The following is a 21001-nucleotide window of genomic DNA, read 5'->3' as shown; positions in this document are numbered from 1 at the left end:
TGGATTGCTTTTTGTCATTATGAAGGAGGTGATAAGGATTCCTTCCACTTGTAATTCCAGCAGATTATGTATGTCAGAATTAGCAGTGGAGTTCTTACCCCTTGTTTCATTTTTTCCAATTATGTTGAAATAAACATGAGAGTTTGTAAAGAGGTAGACCTGGGTTAAAAAAGTCTGAAAATATTTCAAGTGGAAGTGCTGTATGCACTTATCTGTTTGTTGGTTGCTGAGGCTTCCAAAAAGTTGCGTTGCGTTGATGCATCTCCAATCTCATTTATTGTATAATGCCTATGCGTAGTGATGTTTTCCCATCTTTACAGTGGAAAAATACAAGTTTCTAAGCAGAATATTACAAGATTGAAGGGGTAGTTATTTTATTTTAAACTGGGGAATAGTGAATTACATGAATGCAAAGGCAGTGTTGAGGCTTTCCATACAACTTTTAGTAACAAGTGCTAAAATTTGTTTGCTGGTCCTCTGTATCTTTCTTCCCAGGTTGAACATGTGCTTCCCCTTCTGAAGCGAGGAATTGGTATTCATCATGGTGGTTTGCTTCCTATCTTAAAAGAAACCATAGAAATCCTTTTCTCGGAGGGCCTAATAAAGGTATTGTTCAAGTCCTTCTGTAGTTTGTTGTGAATATGAGGCTGGTAATCCTGAAAATCCAAGTGTGCCTTAGCTCAGGGTATATGCTAGTATTACAGTGGAAATCTTGCAATTGCAGCTGTATTTTTAAGTGTTCTAGCTTTTATTTACAAGTATTTGAACTTTCAGTGTCTAACTTAAATATTTTCTTCAACTATTTTATGTTACATCTTTCTCCTGTAAATGACTGTGGACATTTACCAAGCTAATTGTTGGTTGTACTAAGGACAAATACTCAGAAAAATGTAACCTTAGGTGAACATTGTGGTGGTTTTTTTGGATAGCTAACTCCTGTTTTCTTCTTGCAAACTTGAATATTGAAATTAATTACTATTATTGATTAATATAATTTGCACTCCATTATGTTTTCTTTCTGAGTTTTTCACATGGACCCATCTATTTAGTTTTTTTACTTTCCCAGGAGAAATAAGGAAAGGCAAAAAGATGGTTTTGGTCCAATTTTTAAGTATTGAGTATTACTGTGTTCCCTGTATTGACTGCACAGATATATTAAAATCCAGAGAGGTTTTGTGTAGTAATCTCTGACTATTTTCATGTTTGCTTGAGATCCTCTTTTTTTGCTTGCTTAACTTCAGTCTGTTTATTTAGGCCTTATTTGCAACAGAGACTTTTGCTATGGGAATTAATATGCCAGCCAGAACTGTGCTGTTTACAAGTGCCAGTAAATTTGATGGAAAAGATTTCCGATGGGTAAGTGATAGAGAGATTCTGTAGAAAAACTGAATTATTTAAACCTTATTAGGATTAAATTCACTCTTAATGTGTTCACCTCAATTTAGTAGAAAATACTTTTTCTTTCAAAATCTTTGTGTCTCATCCATTCATAGTTAATACACAGATTTCAGAAGAGAAGGTTCCTCAGATTATCTATGAGATTGTTTAATAGATACATCAAAAGGGAATTAAATACAGGTTAGCAGCAGTCATTGGATTATTCTAGGACTTCTGCACACCTTTTCCAAAACTGTGATACCCAGATATTTTATTCTGTATCAGAGAACTCTGAAGAATAAATGGGCTTCTTGTCCTATCATAATGATCACTGATTTTGACAGACTCAAGAAAAGAGGTCATTGACGTTGGAAGAGTATTGTTTTCTTACAGCAGGACTTTTTGCATAATTATAAAATTTTAGACATTAAAACTGAGTGTGTGGTTTACCTAAAATAAAAATGAGGCCTTGCAAGTCATTGTAGCAAAGCTTTGTAAGAGCCAAGGCTCATCCCTCAAAGGTGGGAAAATTGTTGTGAACAGGATAATTGACTTTACCTATGCAAGTTATGAAGTAAACATTCCTTCAATCTTAATTTAGGGTGTTCAGTTTCACTATTCATTTTATTGTATGTCTGTAAGTAAGAATGGGTTTGCTTTGAGATAGAAGAAATGTGGAACTTCTGAACTTAGTTAGCACAGTTTGCTTAAGTAATTTTTAAAATCTGACCTAAGGTGAAACTTGGGGAGTCGTTGAGAATGCAGTTCCGCAGATGACAAAGCCCTTGTTTCATAACTTGCTGAGACATAGGTAATCAGTTGTAGTTGCTTCTTGTCCATGTCCCAGTTGTTTATGAACTCTTAGATTTCACAGGTAGGAGGCATAAAAATACTCCTTTAGCAAGTATCATGTATTAATGTTACTCTTGAATAACCTGAATGAAATGATGCATTATTTGAAGACGATTGAGATGCATTATCAGTATGTTGAAGATCTCTTGTATCTCCACCATGCTCAGCAACCTACCATTATAAAAGACATTAGTAAAATGGTTTTTGTGCTCATTAAAAATGGTGCCCCAGGATACCGAGCTATAAGAGTATTAGTTAGCTTTTACTGCTGGCTTACATTGGTCGTAGTCATGGATTTATATTGTTGTTTCATGGTACATACGACTAATGAAGTCAATCTGTGATAACTGTTTGAGAACTTAGATAACTCTTCTTGTTGTACATCATGTCACTTACTGTGTAATTGTAATCAGCACAGTATGAGTTCCTGCTATTTTCTTTATGTTGGTTAATTTCTTTTTCTCATTTTATTGTAGATATCCTCAGGTGAATACATTCAAATGTCAGGTCGCGCAGGACGCCGAGGTATGGACGACAGAGGAATAGTAATTCTTATGGTGGATGAAAAAATGAGTCCAACCATTGGCAAGCAACTTTTGAAGGTAGGAGAGACATTGTTTTGTTTCTGTTCTTCCAGAAGATTATGCTCACTTGAGTAACGTTATGTGGAAAATTATTCACCTGAGACAAGAAGATCATGCAGGTAGAAGATGACAACTCCTAAAAGTAGCTTTTAGTGAATTCTCATAGGAGTTTGTATTGTGAAACAAAGTCAAAAGACCAATATTATCCTTATTTCTACAAAAGTAGTATCATCCTTTGAACAAAAGGGCTATCAGGCAGGACAAACAGAACTCTGCTGTCTTCTTAGTGATAGGACTACTACTGTAGTATTCTGTTTCTTGCTGACTGCCATCAGTTTAAGGGTTATGGTGAACTAAGAAAAGTTTTTAGCTTTCATAGGACTTACTAAATTATTTGATTCTGTGTTGAAATAAAACTTTGTTAATGGACTGTCGGTGTGATAGATGAAATGGACCAGGTCATGCAAAAATGAGGTACATAGAATAAAGAAGAGTGAAGTGGCTGTCAGTGTGCGAAAATCAGCTTTGGAGAAATTGACAGTTCTTGCAGAAAATATTGAAGTTTGAAAATTAAGAGGTTGAAAAAATCACTCAGGGTTGAGATGGGCATTAAATTACAGGACTTCCAGAAACTGTAATGGGAGTTGTTACAGATTATCACACTAATAATGTGTTTTTTCTTGCTTTATAATTTGAATATGAAAAACTGTACTCATTATGCTTCTATTTAAATTCTGTGGCAAAAATAACCACAAAGAAATATCTGTTGTGTGAGTTGCCTGTCTTAGGCTGCTTACATTAATTTTGCAGACATGCTAAAATTTAAAAACTCGGGGAGTTACACTGCACTCTATTTAGGAGCTTGTAGCCTTGGTGCAAGTAGCAGGTCATTTGTGTTAAAACATCATTTACAGTATTACTAGACTTAGTATAAATTGTGGGAATCATCTCAAGTCATCATCAAGTTATGCTAACAAAAGGCATAGAGTTGTTGCCAAAAAAAGGAGATGCCAGTGGTTTTTTTCAGGCAAATTAAGAACAAGGGGAAAAGTACCTACATGGCTGCTGTTAATTATGCCAGTGTGGATTCTTTGTTGTGTGTTTTCATCTGTCAGCGCTACCTGTTAATCCATATTATAGTATATCTGAAAATATGTACATTACATCATTACATGTACCTTCTGTACATCAAGAAGGCAGTATTACCTCCTTAAAGTCAGAATTTTCATGAATGCTGCATTATGGCTAACTACTCAGAAATCAGTAAAATGAATTTTAGAAATATTCATGGTATGGTAGCCTTAAGTTTTTGTGTTAATTTCTTATTTTGATTTAATTTGTGTTTTGTCAGTGGACTGTACATACATTTATTTCTTCACATGCACTCTTAATGCATGTGCACGTCTCTGAGATGTATGAAGACTAAGTTTTTTAACTGTGTTTTTGTCATTTTTAAGGCTGTTGAAGAAAACAGATGTAATTTTGTGTCATACTTACTTTTAGCTGAAAAAGAAAGAGAATATACAAAATGAGAGAAGCAAAAGAGAATCTTTATTAATAACATTTATAAAAAGTCCCCAAAAAAGGTTAATTTATAGGAAATAATTGTTAATTGCTTAAGAAAAAATGGTATTTCAAGTATTTATCTCCATACTTTAAGAGATTATAAGCTCACCCATTCAGAACGTGGGGTTTTTTTAAAGTTTGAAAATCAGTAGTTTGAGAACTATAGAACTTGATCTGAATGAGTTAAGATAGAGGAAGACAGAGTAGATCACTTACTTTATTTTGATACTATCATTGCAGTTTTTGTCTAGATTTTAAGGAAACAGTAAAGAATATTTCCTTCATTGAAACTACAAGACCTTTGATTTTTCCTCCTTTTGAATTATAAGGAAATAAATGGGAAAAATAATCACTTTTGCTATGTTAGATTTTGCTTCTTCTCCACTGATCTAAATGAATTAATGTATTTCATTCATTTTTGACGCTACTTCACTTGTAAGCAAAGACTGACTTTTAGAATTTTCTGAAAAAGTTCAGAAGTGGCTAAAATGAAGATATTGATGTTTCTGTAGCTTCTGTAACTATTTAGCCAATTGCTATATAGGCAGTAAAAGTAAGCTTATATGAAATGAGCAGTACCGCACAAAAAGCCCCTTCTTATTTTCATTCTTAAATACAAAACACGTAGAGGAAATTCCATGTCAAACAGGCCAAGAAAATCAATACAGGCTAAAAGTTACATAATATACATTATATTTACATAATATGTACAATTCATAGTCATCATTAAGTATGTCTCAGATTTTCCTTACTGATGGTATTTGTTGGTAGTAAGATCGTGGTCGTGCCTAGTGGTAGTATTCTGCTTTCAGGATAAGCTAAAGATTTATAGGAAGAACTCCAGAAGAAGTAAATTAGCCTTCTTGAGAAGGACAGAACATTTACATAGAACATTTTTGTCATAGCTCTTCAACCCTAATGTGGGGGTGTCTGATCCAAACCGTTTCCTGAACACTAGAGCAAAACATCTAGGAATCCTGTAGTCAGCTGCCTCCTGCTGTGGTGGGTGAAGTGAGAGCTTCGAGCGACTTGGTACCAGCAGCGTTGCTGCAGCTGTGCTGCTTGGCTGTGGCACTGTTCATTGCGACATTGTGTACAATATACCAGACTTAGATTCAGCATTCCATTCTTAGATGGAGTTCTTACCAAGCAAGTTTTGTAAATATTTCTTAAACTCAGTAATGTACATTTGTCTTCTGCAGTGTAAGTAGCTTTGTTTATTCTTAGCATGTAATTGACCACTGAATAGTTAGTAAACTGGTGACTTGCATGAATCTGTAAACTCAAATGCTTACAAGACTATTGATGCAGCTTTCTGAAGATGGTAAATTATAATTGTACATTTGCATGATACTAAGAAGTATTCTATTGGAATTTTTTTTGTTTGTTTCCTTTCTTAAAATCTACTTTTTCTTACTTAAAAGCTGTTTACGTAGGAAGTTATTGTGTTAGTTTAGGTAGGAAGTCTTGATGCAAGGTAGCCTTTGAAACCAGCGCAGCATCTCTCCAGTTGGAACTTGGCCATGGTACAAGGATGCGTTCCTACAGAGAGAGTTGCAGTGGTAATTTGTTATGTCTCTAAAAGACAAAAATCTTGAGCATAAGATTCTAACATAATCTCTAATCATGTTACCAGAATGGATGATTGTACTCTGAAAATGTTGTACGCAAGTAGGTTTTTGAACTTTGAATTTGAGCCTATCAGTGCATTGCATCCACTTACCTTATCGCAGGAAGAGAAAGATGGACTGAAAAATTCAAAGAAAACATAGAATCATCAAGGTTGCAAGAGACCTTTAAGATCACCACGTCCAACTGTCAACCCAGCATTTACCAGTGCAAACCCTAAACTACTAAACCATATTACCCAGAGCCAGATCCATATACCTCTAAAACACCTCCAGGGATGGTGATTTCACCACCTCCCTGGGCAACCTGTTCCAGTGCCTGACCACCCTAACAGTGAAAAAAATTGTTTCTAATATCTAATCTGAACGTACTCTGTCTCAGTTTAAGGCCGTTTCCTTGGGTCTCCTCCCTGTAGGCACAGTAGAAGATACTGGACCTCACCTTACTAACAGTCTCCTTTCAGGCAGTTGTAGAGGGCAATGAGGATTCCCCTGAGCCTCCACTTCTTGAGGATAAACACCCCCAACTCCCTCAGGTGTTTCCCATAAGGCATAATCTCTAGATGCTGCATGAGCCTTGATGTCCTTCTCTGGACATGGTCAAGCACTTCAAAATCCTTTTTGAGGTGAGGGGCTCAGAACTGAGCACAGGACTCTGAGGTGTGACCTTATCGGCGCCTGTCCTTTCCCCAGCCCTGCTGGCTACACTGTTTGTAGTACAGGAATGCATTTGTCTGCCAAGGTAAAGAATACTTTAATATGCTTTCTTGTCTTTTGTCTATGGAACATAAAGTGCCAAGCTGTAGGAGATACTCCACTAGCTACATCTAGTTCCTTGGCAGGACCTTCATTTTATAGAGCTGGCTATACTGGCCTTATTTGGCCTGTATGCTGCTGTATTAGAAGTCTCATTGCATTTTATTTTAATTCTTAAATTGTTTTATTGTACCAGGCAAATGAGCTCAACATCAATTCAGACAGTTCAATAGTTTTCTCTGCAAACATCAGCTTAGCATGTCATTTAGTTGTGCTATGGTGCTTTGGTTTGACGCAGAAGTTACTTCTAGGGGGAAAAAAAATGCCTCAGGAGTTGAGAAATTTACCAAATCCTACATCAGGAGAGAAATAGTTCACCTGGAGGTAGGCACTAATACTTGTTGGAAAAGACACTGCGAAATCTAAAGTAATAGATTGTTACTAGTGGCTTGAGGACAGTAAAATATTCTTCTGAAGTTGTGACATGGATGAGAATCACAATGAAACAAGTATTTAAGTTACTTTGTAAAATGTATTTAGATAAAAAATAATTTTAATGTGAAGTAATTGTTTTTACTGTAAACTGCCAACCTTTTCTTATCCTTATGAAGCATGCATTGCAGGAATTTTCCAGGCTTTGATTCAGGAAGGTATTTAAGTCTAACCTTAATTTTAAATCACCTTAAAGTCAACAAGATTCTAGCATGAAATCACAGAGATCAGGGAAATGGACAATCAAACACCTTTGTGAGCCGGGTCGCAGTTTTGTATATGATTATGCAAGCCAGCAGATGGTACAGAACAGCAAATAGCTGTTCTTGCTGATGTTTGCAACTAAAATGTAGGAAAATGAGGTGCATCAAATGGTGTGCAAAATGGTTTGTCATTCTTGAACTTCACCTCAGGGTTTTCAAGATCCTGTAGCACTAAGCTAATAGGTTTTATTTATTAATTGTGGTTGCTGCTTTAATACCACAAAATACTTCAAGTTTTATTAGTTCAGTCTGTGGAAAGCAGTTTTTCTCCAGATTTTTGGAAAATTTACTTTGGTAAACTCATCACTGCAAATGTGAATTCATTTTGGCTAAACTAGATTTTTTTCTTTGCCTTTGTAGCCTTAAAACAAAAAGGATAGGTTTGAGATGAACAGATGAGAAGGTACTTTTTAAAATTTAACTTGATACTAACATTTTATAGAAGTAGGTTGTCTTTGCTAGGGAACACTTTTCCTTTAAGTTAAAACATACTGCATATTTACTGAAATTGTAAAGTGTCATAAAATAAATATGTCACTGTCCTGATACCTACAGTGGCAAATCTGTTGAGGATGTCAGCTAGTTTATTCTTGAAGATAGAGATACTATTTGCTTTTTCGAAAAACAAGAAGACAACAACTTGGAGTTACCATCCTGAAGTAAAACTAACGATGGCTACAACAGTAGCCTTCTGTGTTAGAGAGGGTAAATGACTAAAAAATTCCATCATTCAAAACTAACTTGAGAAGGTAGTATTTGGAGGCGAGAGAAACAGAGTTATATTGTTTTCTTTTTAAGTCTCTTGTTACAGCTGGAGCATTTGTTGAATGCCTCTGAGGTATTTTCACCAGCAAAGCTTGCTGGAGCAGTATTTTGCCACCCACAGTGCCTTCTGTTTGTCCTGGTGTAACTGCTTTTGGGGCAAAGCAGTGAGCTGGATTGGTAATAAATTTGTGCTTAAAATAGCCATGTACCACTGTCTTTTGAAAACAAACTCACAGAAGACTTTTTTATTGATTTTACAGTTGTGCTAATGTGCCTCAGGGTAATTCTGCTATCAGTGTAACTGCATAGGGTTTTTTTATAATTCTGAGAGAGACTGAATATTTGTGTGATTATTTTATTACTGATATATGGAGAAAAGCATGTTGCTATTTCACAAGAGGTGTTTCTGTGTCTTACAGACATGTCAAGCAGTCACTTTAATTTCTATTTAATAAGTGTTTTAATTGAAATTTGTGATGGTGACTGTTACAGATGTCTAAGTCTACCTATTTTCCCCTTATGACAAAAAAAAAAGGGAAAGATCTTTTAGTTATTACCAGTTTGTTCTGTTCTTTGCTCTTTCTGTAAAGTGTTTTTGTTATTTGCTTTCTGGAAACTCATTGATTCTGTGTGTTTCTGGAAACATTGATAAGCAAATGAAACTGTCACTGGACCAAAATGGTGTAAATTATGTCCTATATTGTATTTAATTTCATCATTGTGAAAGATACTTTATTTTGCTTTGCAAATTAATTTGTTTCAGACAGTATTTGCCATTTGATGTTCCCATGACAGGCCGGAGAACAAGAATGTTATGTGGAGAATTTGTTCCTCTGTCTTCATGGGAACAAATTTAAAAATATAAATATTTTTTTCCGTCTGTAAGTGATAACAGAAGGAGTAACTCTTACCAAATGTATGCCTTGCTCAACACTAGATGCCATTATGCAGCAATCACAGCTCTCACATCTCTAGTTAGACAGGGCTTCCAAGTCTTAACAGTAAAAAAAAAAAAGGAAAAAATACTGTTTGTATCAATTCCATACACTGATCTTCATCCCAATCCTTATCTTTCTTGTTTATGTGGGCAAGAAATGGTTATACCAGTAAGTACAGAATCCCCTGTTGGATTGCTTGGTTGTGTTAAGAGGAGGATTGATTCTGAAATTATTGGCAGCTAAACAGGGAACGCTGTATAGCAGCTATAGTTTTCACATTCTTGTACTTTTTTTAGCTTTTGACTAAATTATTTTTGTAGCGAATTGTTTATTATTATGTTCCTGATTTTCTGATTTTTAACATTATCAGCTTAATCCAATCATTCTCTTGCATATATCTAATAACCCAAAACTCAGAAAACTTGAAAGGGTGCTTCTGTTAAGTTAGCTTAAAATTTTATGAGAAGTGGTTGCACGTGCAAAGGGGATCATTGATTTCTGAGAACTTTAGTTGATATATGCAGACTGTTCTCTTTATCCAGGCAATTGTCATCCAGAGAGATGGAAAAGCTTGCAAAGTTATTCTGCTTTCTAAAAACTATTCAGAAAAAAAATCTCATACTGCAGTCTTGTTAAATTTTTGAGGTGAGGGGGCCTGTCCTGTATGAAGGAATGAGAGGCAGGATTACTTGCAGAAAAGGAGGCTGGAGAACTGGAATGGTAATTCTTCAACAGCAGTAAGTCATGGAGGCAGTGCATATTTGAAACTGACTTCTTGATGCCTGTTCAAGGTAGTCTTTCTCATCAACTCTTTTTGCAGCTCTCATAAAGTCAGGCTTTTACTTCATCTTCTGCATTGAGTGGTTGGTGGTTCTTCCTTACGCTGATGTGGAGCTTTTTCTATGGAGACAAGGGTGAAGCTTTCTCAGAGACAGAGAAATGCTGAGGCAGATGATGGTGCAGCTTAGCTTGTTGAAGAGAAGGTTGATGTATTTTGACAGGAGGCCCTTTGGCAGAGGATGAACTAAATGCTTCACAGTATTTTTAAGTAAATATAAAGTAATCAGTTTGGGAGCCAGTGGCAAAAGTGTTGAGCAGAAAAAGGGGTTTCAGGAGGAGATAACCATCATGGAGAAAATGTAAGTTAAAACTGATTTATGTCTTACTATATCTTGGCAATAAGCAAAATACAGCATAGTTGAACACTTTATACTGTGAAGACTCTTTGAAAGTAAGTTAGGAAGGAAAAGCCTACCTTTTCCATTTTCCTGTCAGTAATATATTCCATCTTCCCTCCCCTCCTGTTACTTGCTTCTTTGCATCTTATGTGTCTGATAGATGACTTTAGGTAAGCACTAATTGTCTCTTCAGTAATCATGGCTGTCTTTAGTATTTGCCATGAAAGGCTGATGGGCTACTCATGCCTTGAGTGTACTTAGTACAGAAGAACAACGGTATTTTGGTATAAGGTTTTCTAACATGGATGTAGTTTGGATGTTGCTGCTGAGTAAATGAAGCAAGGGCATACAGGTGATTGCTCCCTGTGAGGTGTGAGTCTGCTGATAGCCTGGGGTAGTAGGTAAAGACTAATGCATGAGGCAGAACTTACTGGCTGTGCTGAAGGGGTAATACAGTAGAGCTGCAGTGGAGCATATTTCATTTGAAGAAGTAGCAGTTTCAGTTTTCAGATAAAATAAGCTTCTCAGAACTCGTGATTTCAAATGTATTGCTTAGAGAACACTGAGAAGACAGAAGTTTCTGAAACTTGGAGAAAGATGTGTTTATGAGATAATGGAACAGGAAAAATTCACCATTTTTGCCAAAATAGGATTTGTGTTTTAACTTCTATGTCTTAATAGAATGAATGGTCATATTTTCAAATGGTAAAATGTTGATCATGTGTTTAAAATAAAATTGCCACATCGGCAGCTGGCTCAAACATCGCCTTTCAAGTAAGGCTTATGTAATCTCTGAACTAGCTGGCTTTTTGTTTGTTTTTAAATCACTCCTTCATATTTGAACTCTGCTGATTTTAAGAAAAGGTGTTTGAAGTGAATCTGCAGGAATTGTTTGGTCTTTCTTGTTGTGTTCTGTGTATATATTGTAATTTTATGAGGTTCCTTGTTTTCTCACGTAATGATCACATTTAGGTGGGAGTGTGACGCAGTTCTATTCTTTGAAATAGTTTATGAGTCTTGCAAGCATACGATAAAGTTTTCCCTCCAAGATGTCAGGAATGGAAAGAGGATTTGTTTCATTGTGTGATCAGAGCAGTCATGCAGCAGCTTCTTGCCAGATCTCTAGTGCCTATAGCCAGCTGGTGAGTGTATTCCAGCTTCTTTAGCTGATGCCTGACTAGAGCAGTGGACGCTGCAGTAGGAAAGAATCTGGCCACTGTTAGCTGACACTGGCATAATTGCTGTGCCATTCTTCAGTAAATGTCATTCTTTAAATGGCTTTTTTTGTTATAGAGAGGCAAGCCTTTTATGGAGTGATAATTTCTCTTTCCTAGAATAAGTAATATATTTAGAAAAATGGACAGGAGGTTGGTACGTACATAATCCTTTTTGTCAGGTCTAAAAAAAAAGCTGTGCTACATATTGGTTAGCATCAGCAACAGAAGTTCTGTCATCTTTATTTGATATATCAAACTAGAGGCATCTGTAGAAACTTGAGCACCTCAGCTCCACTGTTGATGTTGTAATTAGTGAGACATTTCAGGTAGTAGAAACCTATCTGTGGTGATGTCAGAACTGACAGTATTTTTTAAAGTACACATTTCATGGTCTAATTTAAGAGGTATTTCTGCTCTGAGATGCAGAACACTTGAGGTAAAAATGTAGATGTGAATTTATGATCCACTAAGTGATGTAATCTAGAATGGTTGAATCAGTGGTCATGGGAAGCAAAACATTAGAACATGATTTATCCAAACTTTTTACATGTATTTGTGCTGGTACTTTTGGAGTATAAACATATGCGGAAAGCTTTTCTGTAACAATTGTGTTCTTTTCTGAGACAAAATAATGAGGTAGTGAGTAGGATTCTCGCATTTGCAAGGTAATCTCATAAAGCTCTGTCTCACATAAAGCAAATGGGGTCATGGTATTCTTAAATCTTTTACATGTGAAGGAGTTTTGGATTCAAACTGTCTCTTACTCTGATATCAGTGCATAAATGGATGTAGGATCTGAATTCCTGACAGTACCTTTAAAATTGAAAGAAAAATGTGTGCACTGTATTATTGTCATTTAAAGTCTAGTACACTTGGCTTGATCTGGAAGACCACTGGATTTGAATTTCAGCATTTGCATATATAAACAAATCATCAGTTAATTTTTTTAATACCCAGTGATTTTTAAATTCGGTATATCAAGGAAATATCTGGTCATAGAGAAAAGCAAATAAATTGGTTGCAAGAAGATGAAAGTTTTAGGTAAAGCGACTTTTGAGCTTTAACAAAAGGCACAGAGTTGCATGTTTTCTAGTGTCAGCCTTTCTTAGCGTCTAAAATGTCTGATAGAATATGTGCAACTTCAACAATCATGTAATGGTATGAAAAATATGTTTTGAAACATCCTTCTTTTCTTGTTACATTTTACTTGTTATTTAAAATGTTTAATCATAACTAAATTTACTCATAGGCCTTGTTGAAATGCAGTTCTTGTTTAGTAAATCTCTTATATTTCATATATACATTATTTTAAGAGAATAAGAGGTACAACTCCATTGCAAACTGTTGCCCATTGTCTTTTATTATACTTTCAGATTAGATTTCACTTGCCATTTTATTCTTTGTGATTTTTGTTGTTTGTGGATAGCTTCAGACATCTAGTACAATTTTTATCAGATCTTGTTATTTTTCTATCTTTGCCTTTTTTACATTTCTTGTAAGTCCAGCCCTCTTTAAGTCTCTGGGAAATTTTGTTTTGCAGAACACCAAAATTGCGCTTGTTTTCTGTTTAGGAATTCATGAGAGTTTAGTTTTTAAAAATAATTTAAATGCTTAATCACTTAATTATGTTACATTGTTGGAGGTAAGTGTATTGTCATAAGCATTTCAGGAATCAAGGAGGTATGATAATCTACATACTCGTTAACACCTTCAAAGAGCTCTGAAATATTTGTGAGATCTATCTTGGTTTTATAAAAAGCCTGTTTATGTTGCTGGTCTGCTATATTCTGTCCAGCTGTCTGGTGCTTCTGTTTTCCCCTGCTTTAGTTGCACATAAGCTTTAATTTTCTATTTCATAACTCCTGAATTTCCCTTGTATCCTTTCTGAAGGACTGTCTGATACCCGTTCCTTTGAAACTAGTGCTACTTGGATGAAAGGTTATGCACTGCAGTTGGGCAGTTCTGTACTTCAGAAGTGTTGGATCTCTCTCATCTGATTTCAGCAATTTGGTGTATCAAGGTGGCCTTCTGTGCTGACATTTAAGTGAGAGACAGTTTCTCAGGCTTGCCCTTGCTTGGAGAGGCTGTGTATTCTGCTCTTCCAGATGTCTTTGGACACTGTTCAAGTGTTTTGTTTGTTCTTTGAATTAAGTGGTTGCTTTAGTCCATATCAGTTAAATGTTTACTCTTTTATGATAACAAGGTTGTCCTCTTGTGTAGAACATAGTAACAGCCAATGATGAATCAGAACCAAAGATGCATTTACTTAGTCCACTAGTCCTTTTTGACAGAGGACAGTAGTAGACATTTTTAAAAAATAAGAATGGATAAAGAAGGTAGTGGTTCCCTGTAATGCTTTCTCAGCATCTTTTATTCTTAGGTTAATCAAAATACCTGTACATACTGCATTGTAAAAAAAAAAAAAAAATTAAGATCCCAGAATGGTGGGGGTTGTAAGGGACTTGTGGAGGTCTTCTTTTCCAAAGCCATGGCTCTGTCAGGGTCATCTAGAGCAGGGTGCCCAGGACCATGTCCAGAGGAGAGTTCACAGCTTCTCTCAAGCTACCTGCAAGTTATGTTAATTTTATAATGAGACATAATTCAAGTTAAAGAACTACCAGATTGCCTATTTTTGTACAAAATTCCCTAGATACCAATGTAATAATGTAATCAGTATATCTTAACACTTGCAAATAAGGTTTTTTTTTCCAGTGTTAAAATAATGGATTGCTTTAAATAGCTAAGTAACTATTACTTTCAAGTTAAGATGATGGAATCCAAAGTGTAAACTACTGGAAACATCTAATTTTTTTACCTGTCCTTTTCATTCAAATATAATTTATAATATCCTAGCTGTGATATGTACCTGTTCAGTACAAACACTTTTATATGTTCAGCATAATAAAATTGTTTAGGATTTTATGCAGTATGTAATCTAAATTTAAGACAAATTGTGCAATTCATCAAAGCAGCTCCTCATATGAAATACTGCATCATGATTTATCCAATGTGTTCTTATATGCCACAATTAATTTTTTTTTTTCAAATTAAAAATGTTCTTGTATCTTGTTCAGGGCTCAGCTGATCCCTTAAACAGTGCTTTCCACCTGACATACAACATGGTACTGAACTTACTTCGAGTGGAGGAAATTAACCCTGAATACATGTTAGAAAAATCATTTTATCAGTTCCAGCATTACAGAACTATTCCAGAAATTGTGGAAAGTAAGTATTGCTGCATGTTCTCATGTGAGTAGGTATAATACATGGTAAAGTTGGCTATATTTATTATGCTTTATTATGCTCTTAGGATTTTTTACCTGTGCAGTTTTTGTCTTCCCCGACAACGGTTGCCACTACACCATTTGTTGCCGAGTTATAGTTTCAGTAATTTCCTCTTGTTCTTAGGACCTATACTGATATGTGCCATCAGTTTATGAAGAGAGCTTTCCTCTGTGAGTCAGACAAGAATGATTGTCGCATTACTAAACTATAGGATGGGAAGAAGGAAAAACAATTTAAAACTTCCCATGGCTCATTTGAGATGCAGGGAAAAAAATCTTAGGGAAGAAAATCTTTCACCTTTTCATATCTCAGTACAAGCTGTAAAAGGAACTTAAGTGGATTGCATTCAGAGTACTGTAGGTAAGAAATACTTAATTATAATACAGGGAAAAATTCTGAGAGATCTGGGACTTTAATTGCACTCCACTGAGTAAGTGTGTTTTGACCCATAATCCTTGAATAGCGAGTTTTCATGAGCCAAAGTCAGTGTCTGGAAATCTCAACCAGTGTTTGAGAATGAGTCTTTCAAAACTTAATCCAGGAAAATTATAAGAACATGAGAGGTAATTACGATTATTGAGCAGTTTATCTGTTAATTTGTTAATTGAATGTTAAGAGAGAAAGCGTGCATATGCATGTAACTTTGATAGCCATGCAGAGGGAGGGTTTCAGTTATCTTTCTGTTAGTTTGCAGGTGTAGTAGTAGTTAAATATAGTATTTATTTCCCTTTTCCAGTTGGCATGCCTGGATCTTTATTCTGTCATTCCAGCATTGATGTTTAAATAGAAAAATGGAGCTGAAGAGCATTTTTCATAGTTCTTGGACAGTTTCAGTTTAGGCACCATACTGGGCATTAGAATTTTGTAATCCCTTCAGCTGCAATTAAAAACACAAAGGAGAGAATTGGCTACTTAGACTAAGGAAGAAAATATGCCATGAGTGTGAATGGATGGCTTATTTCTTCTAAAAATTGGCAGGTAAAAATAAGGAGCACTTCCCTGAGTTGTCTCTAAAGTCCTAGTGAAGTGGGACTTCCAGGCCACTTATGAGCCTTCAAAAACAGCATGTAAGAGGATGAGTTGGTAGAGAGGAAAAAAAGATTTTTTTATAATCTGTTCTTAGTTTTTGTTTGCTGGTGATAATACCAGAATAAGAGAATGAATCATAATCTTTAGAATAAAAACTGATTTGCTTAAATAAGGCATAAAAATATTGGAGGAAGAAAATACTGATTTTTCAACTGATAGATCAGAGCCTAAAACAAGTTAGGAGGACCATCTTCTAAAAACTCTCCTGTTGTTGAAACATATTTTTAGAAGATATCTTTGAGCAATCTTATTTTTGTAGGAGGAGATAAAAAGCAGTGGTAGACCTTTCTACAAAATCACTGCAAGTTTTAATGTGGCTTCTGTGCAAACCTAGATCAGTTATTCCTGGATAATTGGGTGCCAGCCTTTTCCAGTTTCTCAAGCTTGTTTATTTTAAGAAAATTAACACTGGTATTTAATTCAGTGAACAGATTTACAGTTTTCTAGCTTTCCAGAGAATGGGTTATTGTAAGTAAAAAATTAGTACTAGAAGTGGTCACAAAATATTAGTCATGGAGATCTGAAAGTGAAACACTGATTCCTCAATCTGTGTGCAGCTATTAATTTTCATGAGATTTTCCTTTTCATTACAGGAGTCAATAATTTGGAAGCACAGTACAACAAAATTGTAATTCCCAATGAAGAAAATGTGGTGATATACTACAGAATCCGCCAGCAGCTTGCAAAACTGGGTAAAGATATTGAAGAGTATATTCACAAACCAAAGTACTGCTTGCCCTTTCTACAGCCAGGAAGACTGGTCAAGGTAATTTGATTTTTCTTTTGTTTTTCATTTCTACCTATTTGTGAAATCTGCAAGTTTCATTTGTGTCTGCCAGTTTACCATCTTGAAAAATTGCATATGTCACACTAAGCACCAATTTTGACATGTGTTTCTTTGCTAAGCATTCAATAGTGCATTAAAATAAATACTGTTTTCATGATGAATAGTAGTCCACGACTGCTGTTGTAAATATCAAGTGTTGTGCTTGCAAGGATGTTGTTACATGTTATGTTATAACATCTTGTAATATTTCCAGGTGAAGAATGAAGGTGATGACTACGGATGGGGAGTGGTTGTTAATTTCTCTAAGAAATCAAATGTTAAGGTAAAATACACATTCTCTCAATTACCAAAATATATACCTGACTGTTTTTTTCTGAAAACAAGACAAAACTCCTATTTATTTATAGTTCTCAAAGGCAAAAAAATGTCCTTTTACCCCAAATTTACAAAAAGCTCTGAACTTCCTGAAGTGAAAGTGTAAAGAAATAAAGCTATAGAGGATGAAGAAAACTTCTGTGGAAGAAATGCTTGCTTGTACATAGCACTGAAAATGTTTCAAACTAAGTTATTTCTGAAACATTGCCAGTGCTAATTTAAGTTGTTCATGAGAAAGATACTTTAATGTTTTCTCTCAGAAAATCTACAGAAGCCCTAAGAGAAGGCTGAGAACAGTGGGAGACTGACATTTAGCTCTATGAAGAAGATTATCTTAAGCTAGCAAACTATGCTTTGAGTCCTAAATTAGGACATGAGACAGGGAATTGCTTGTCCTCTGAGATGTTGCCATAGAGTTGGAAAATTAAAATACAAAGAGAGCAAAACAATAGAAATGGATCTGAGGACATTTGGAAGAAAAGACAGAGGGCAGTGATGCAATAGAAGCCAGACTTCCAGAAATGCATTTTCATAGTTGGTCTCTGTGTAACCCTTAGATGATATGTTGGTCTCCCTTTCAAAAATGTTTTGAGCAGCTACTCAGCTCTGTAAATGAAAACCTAAGTTACAACCATATTCTTCTGTGATAGCATTTTGGCTGTAATTTTAGCAGAGCATTGGCTTTATTTGCTAGGTCTAAATGCAAAGTTGTATTGTTAAGTTCTGGTGGTGCCTGTTCATTGTGGCACCTTTTGGTGCTTTTCTAATATATAGTCACTAAAGAGGAAATGAGAAAAATGTGTTCATACAGAACTTACTAGAAGAGATTCTGTTTTGTTTTCCATCTTCCTTTTGAAAGTCATATTTCTTTCTTTTTTCAAGTTCAAAAACTGGGCCGTTACTGCTGTTGCTTAAGTCTTTGGTTGTGGATTGCTTTTCTCGTAGAGACACACAGCAATAAACCAGATTGTCCCCTAGTCCCAGCTTTCTCTGTGAAATTGCCAACTTCTGTGTCACTTGGAGGCATTTCTTCTACCTGTGTCATATTTTATTCACATATATATTTGCCTTCCCCATATGGCCTTTCTCACTGTTACATAAACCTTTGGGCTTGAATATTAGCTTTGAAATTATGGACTGTTTTGCAAGAGATGGATGTGACTCCAGCAGCACTTTTTTCATTAGGTTGTTCTAGTGCTGGACTGAATTTTTCCTTCTGAGTGTGTGGATGGAAAGAATGACAATAGGTGCTGGAGATTAAGGAACAAACTTAAAGCTATGTAACTTTTAAAGTCAGTATGAAAAGACTAGTTTCTGTGAGCAGAGGCAAAACAAATTACTTGAAGAAGTTATTGTTTACCCATTTTAGTGTCTGTTCAATGCATTTTTGTCCTGAGACACAGATGTCATTCCCCATTACTAATTAAAGTATACAAGTATACTTACCTATTACCGGAAAGATATTACTTATGCTGTATCTTTAGACCTTCATCCACTTCTAAGCAGAGCAGTGCTTTGGGTTTACTTTTAGGAATTATATTGAATTCAGACTGTATTGCTAGTTTAGTTGCAAAATTTTCTTTGCTATATCATAGTTCCTAAATCGTTTTTTAAATGAGAAATCTGTACAATTAATAATGAATTTCGGGTTAAAGTATGTCTGTATTTCACATAATACTCCTTATTCTTTGCACTGTGAAAGCAAATGCATGAGCTATGTCAATTATGTTTATTATTAATTATGTGTAGATGCTTTTCCAATATGATTAGACAAATCAGTGTTCCATGAAACTGTCAATACAAACAGCGCTTTCCTGTCTACTGTTGTTCAGAATAGAATTTGTCTCAAGCAGGGATGCTTGCTATATATTCTGCATTATAGTAGGCAGCACAATAACAATGTCCGTTTGAATTTATAAAATCCCATAGAAGTTTTTGAGTGAGAAATTTTATTTCCACTGGATTGTGCCAGCAGTAAGCTAATGCTACTGTTGTGCTGTTGATTATTATTTCATCCCTGATTCTAGACATGAAATTTTTGTCTCTTAAAAATCATTGATACCAAAATTTGAGATGCTGCAGTTCTGTCTTCCCTATTTAGATTATTATAATCCTTTTATATTTATAATGTTTACTACATAAACATCTCTTTTAGTGCTGTGTCATGGTCATTGAATTTTCCGTAAGTTTGATATTACTTATCTGGGACTCTGAATTTGTTATTTGTTCTACCCTTCTTGGTTCTGGGGCATGACCATCTTTCTTATTTTGGTTGTTTCCGAACACTTGAAGTGAGAGCTGTTTCAGGGCAAATCTAAAATCCTAAGAATTCAAATGATTCTTCAGTACTCTGCTCAAAATGGCTTAATTTTGTCCTGTGAATTGATGCAGCACGAATTAAATAATCATTTGAACTTGATATTGCAGAGAAATCTGTGGCTAACAAGTGTTTTAAAGGTTCTAGTGTGCTTTTATTCTTGCATATGGAAACATATCCATTGCTGTTCTAGGGTGTAGTGGTTTTTAGTACCTATACTGTTCTAAGAAACGCATGGAAGGAAACAGTACACGTTAAAAAAAAGCAGTTGTAGATTGACTCACATCTAGTCAGCATTTTCTGAAAGATGTTGGTGTGTGTAAACTTAAGGAGAGTAATATTAGCAGCAGATGTTTATGATTTTTATACTCCTGCTTTACTAGTAAGTTTACAATACAATCACAGGTAGAAATATTTTTTCCTCTCTTTTTAGACATTTTCTAGACAACTCTAATTCTAATATTTTCTGTAGCACATTTGTGCAGCTATGAGTTTAGTCTCTACTTCATTCAAGTCAGCATTGTGCCTTCCCTGGTTTTGGCTGGATGCTGATCTGGTACATGTGGGTGTTTTAAAATTGTAATTCAGAGGGTGGCAGTGGTTTGGATTGCCTACATTGCTGTGAATGCTTTCTGCAAATGTAGGATATAACTCAGAGGAACAGTTTCTTCCTCAGCAAGTAATTGTCATTTCTTGAAGAAATAATTTAGCTTGTACAATAGGATAACCCTGTTTTTCTCTTTAGTTTATGATGGCACTTTCTCATAGCACTTCTGAGAATATCTTAAAAATGCTAGCTGGCATGCAGTGAAATAAAATAGTATGTTGTAGATTTGTAATGAAAAATATTGCCCAGTAAAAATGAACTGAGTTAAGATGGGATTTTGAAAATAATGTTTTCTTTTCCTCTTGTATTTGGAAGCAAAAAGCTTACACATGGTATTTTAAAAGGTGATGTCTGCCTTTTTTGTTAGGCCTATAACTTCTGTTCGAAGTCCTGAAAATACTTGTTTATAGTAGGAGTGTATTTGAGCAACCCTAGTGCATGTTGGTCCAAATAACTATTGCCAGTCTTTTTTAAAGCAGTGTGTAAAAAAGGTTATGGCCTTGTGAACAGTAGTCTTTAATCACCACATCTACATGTTCATGTTCTTTAAATTAATGTCAGATGTTATGGGTACAGTTTGGGTTGTGTAAAGATGCACCCTGCAAGATGCAGCTCTCTGCTTGCCACAGACACAAGCTGTTATGCTTGAAAGATTTTTCTGTGGTCTTGGTGTCTTGGTTGTGCGTGAAAACTTGAACCTGCAAACCTGCAAATGAAGGAGATCCCCTAAATTTTGGTTTTGTTTTTTTTTTTTCAAATGCAAAGTTCAGTACTGCTAGCATGGTGCAAATATGCATTACAGTTTTAAAACATACTGACTTACTTCAAATGAGCTACATACAGAAGAAAATGCAGATGCAGCTGAAACTTCAAGCAGACTTTATGCTACTCTGGCAAGGGAGTATAGGGGAGGGCAATTTTTTCA

General features: G+C 35.3%; 1 protein-coding gene across 1 annotated transcript in view; it reads left to right on the top strand.

Annotated features, from left to right (window-relative positions):
* The window catches only part of MTREX (Mtr4 exosome RNA helicase), a 45456-nt gene that overhangs the window by 12692 nt on the left and 11763 nt on the right, over positions 1-21001 (top strand). Inside the window, exons 14-19 of the mRNA XM_014307403.2 lie at positions 496-606; positions 1255-1356; positions 2706-2831; positions 14691-14841; positions 16584-16756; positions 17031-17099. Of these exons, the coding sequence (XP_014162878.1) occupies positions 496-606; positions 1255-1356; positions 2706-2831; positions 14691-14841; positions 16584-16756; positions 17031-17099 (732 nt within the window). The remainder of the gene's footprint in view (positions 1-495; positions 607-1254; positions 1357-2705; positions 2832-14690; positions 14842-16583; positions 16757-17030; positions 17100-21001) is intronic.

The sequence above is a fragment of the Geospiza fortis genome, unplaced genomic scaffold, assembly GCF_000277835.1.
Source record: "Geospiza fortis unplaced genomic scaffold, GeoFor_1.0 scaffold443, whole genome shotgun sequence".
NCBI classification, from domain to species: Eukaryota; Metazoa; Chordata; class Aves; order Passeriformes; family Thraupidae; genus Geospiza; species Geospiza fortis.
Note: the sequence above shows the minus strand (reverse complement) of the source record. Positions and strands in the feature narration are given on the sequence as shown.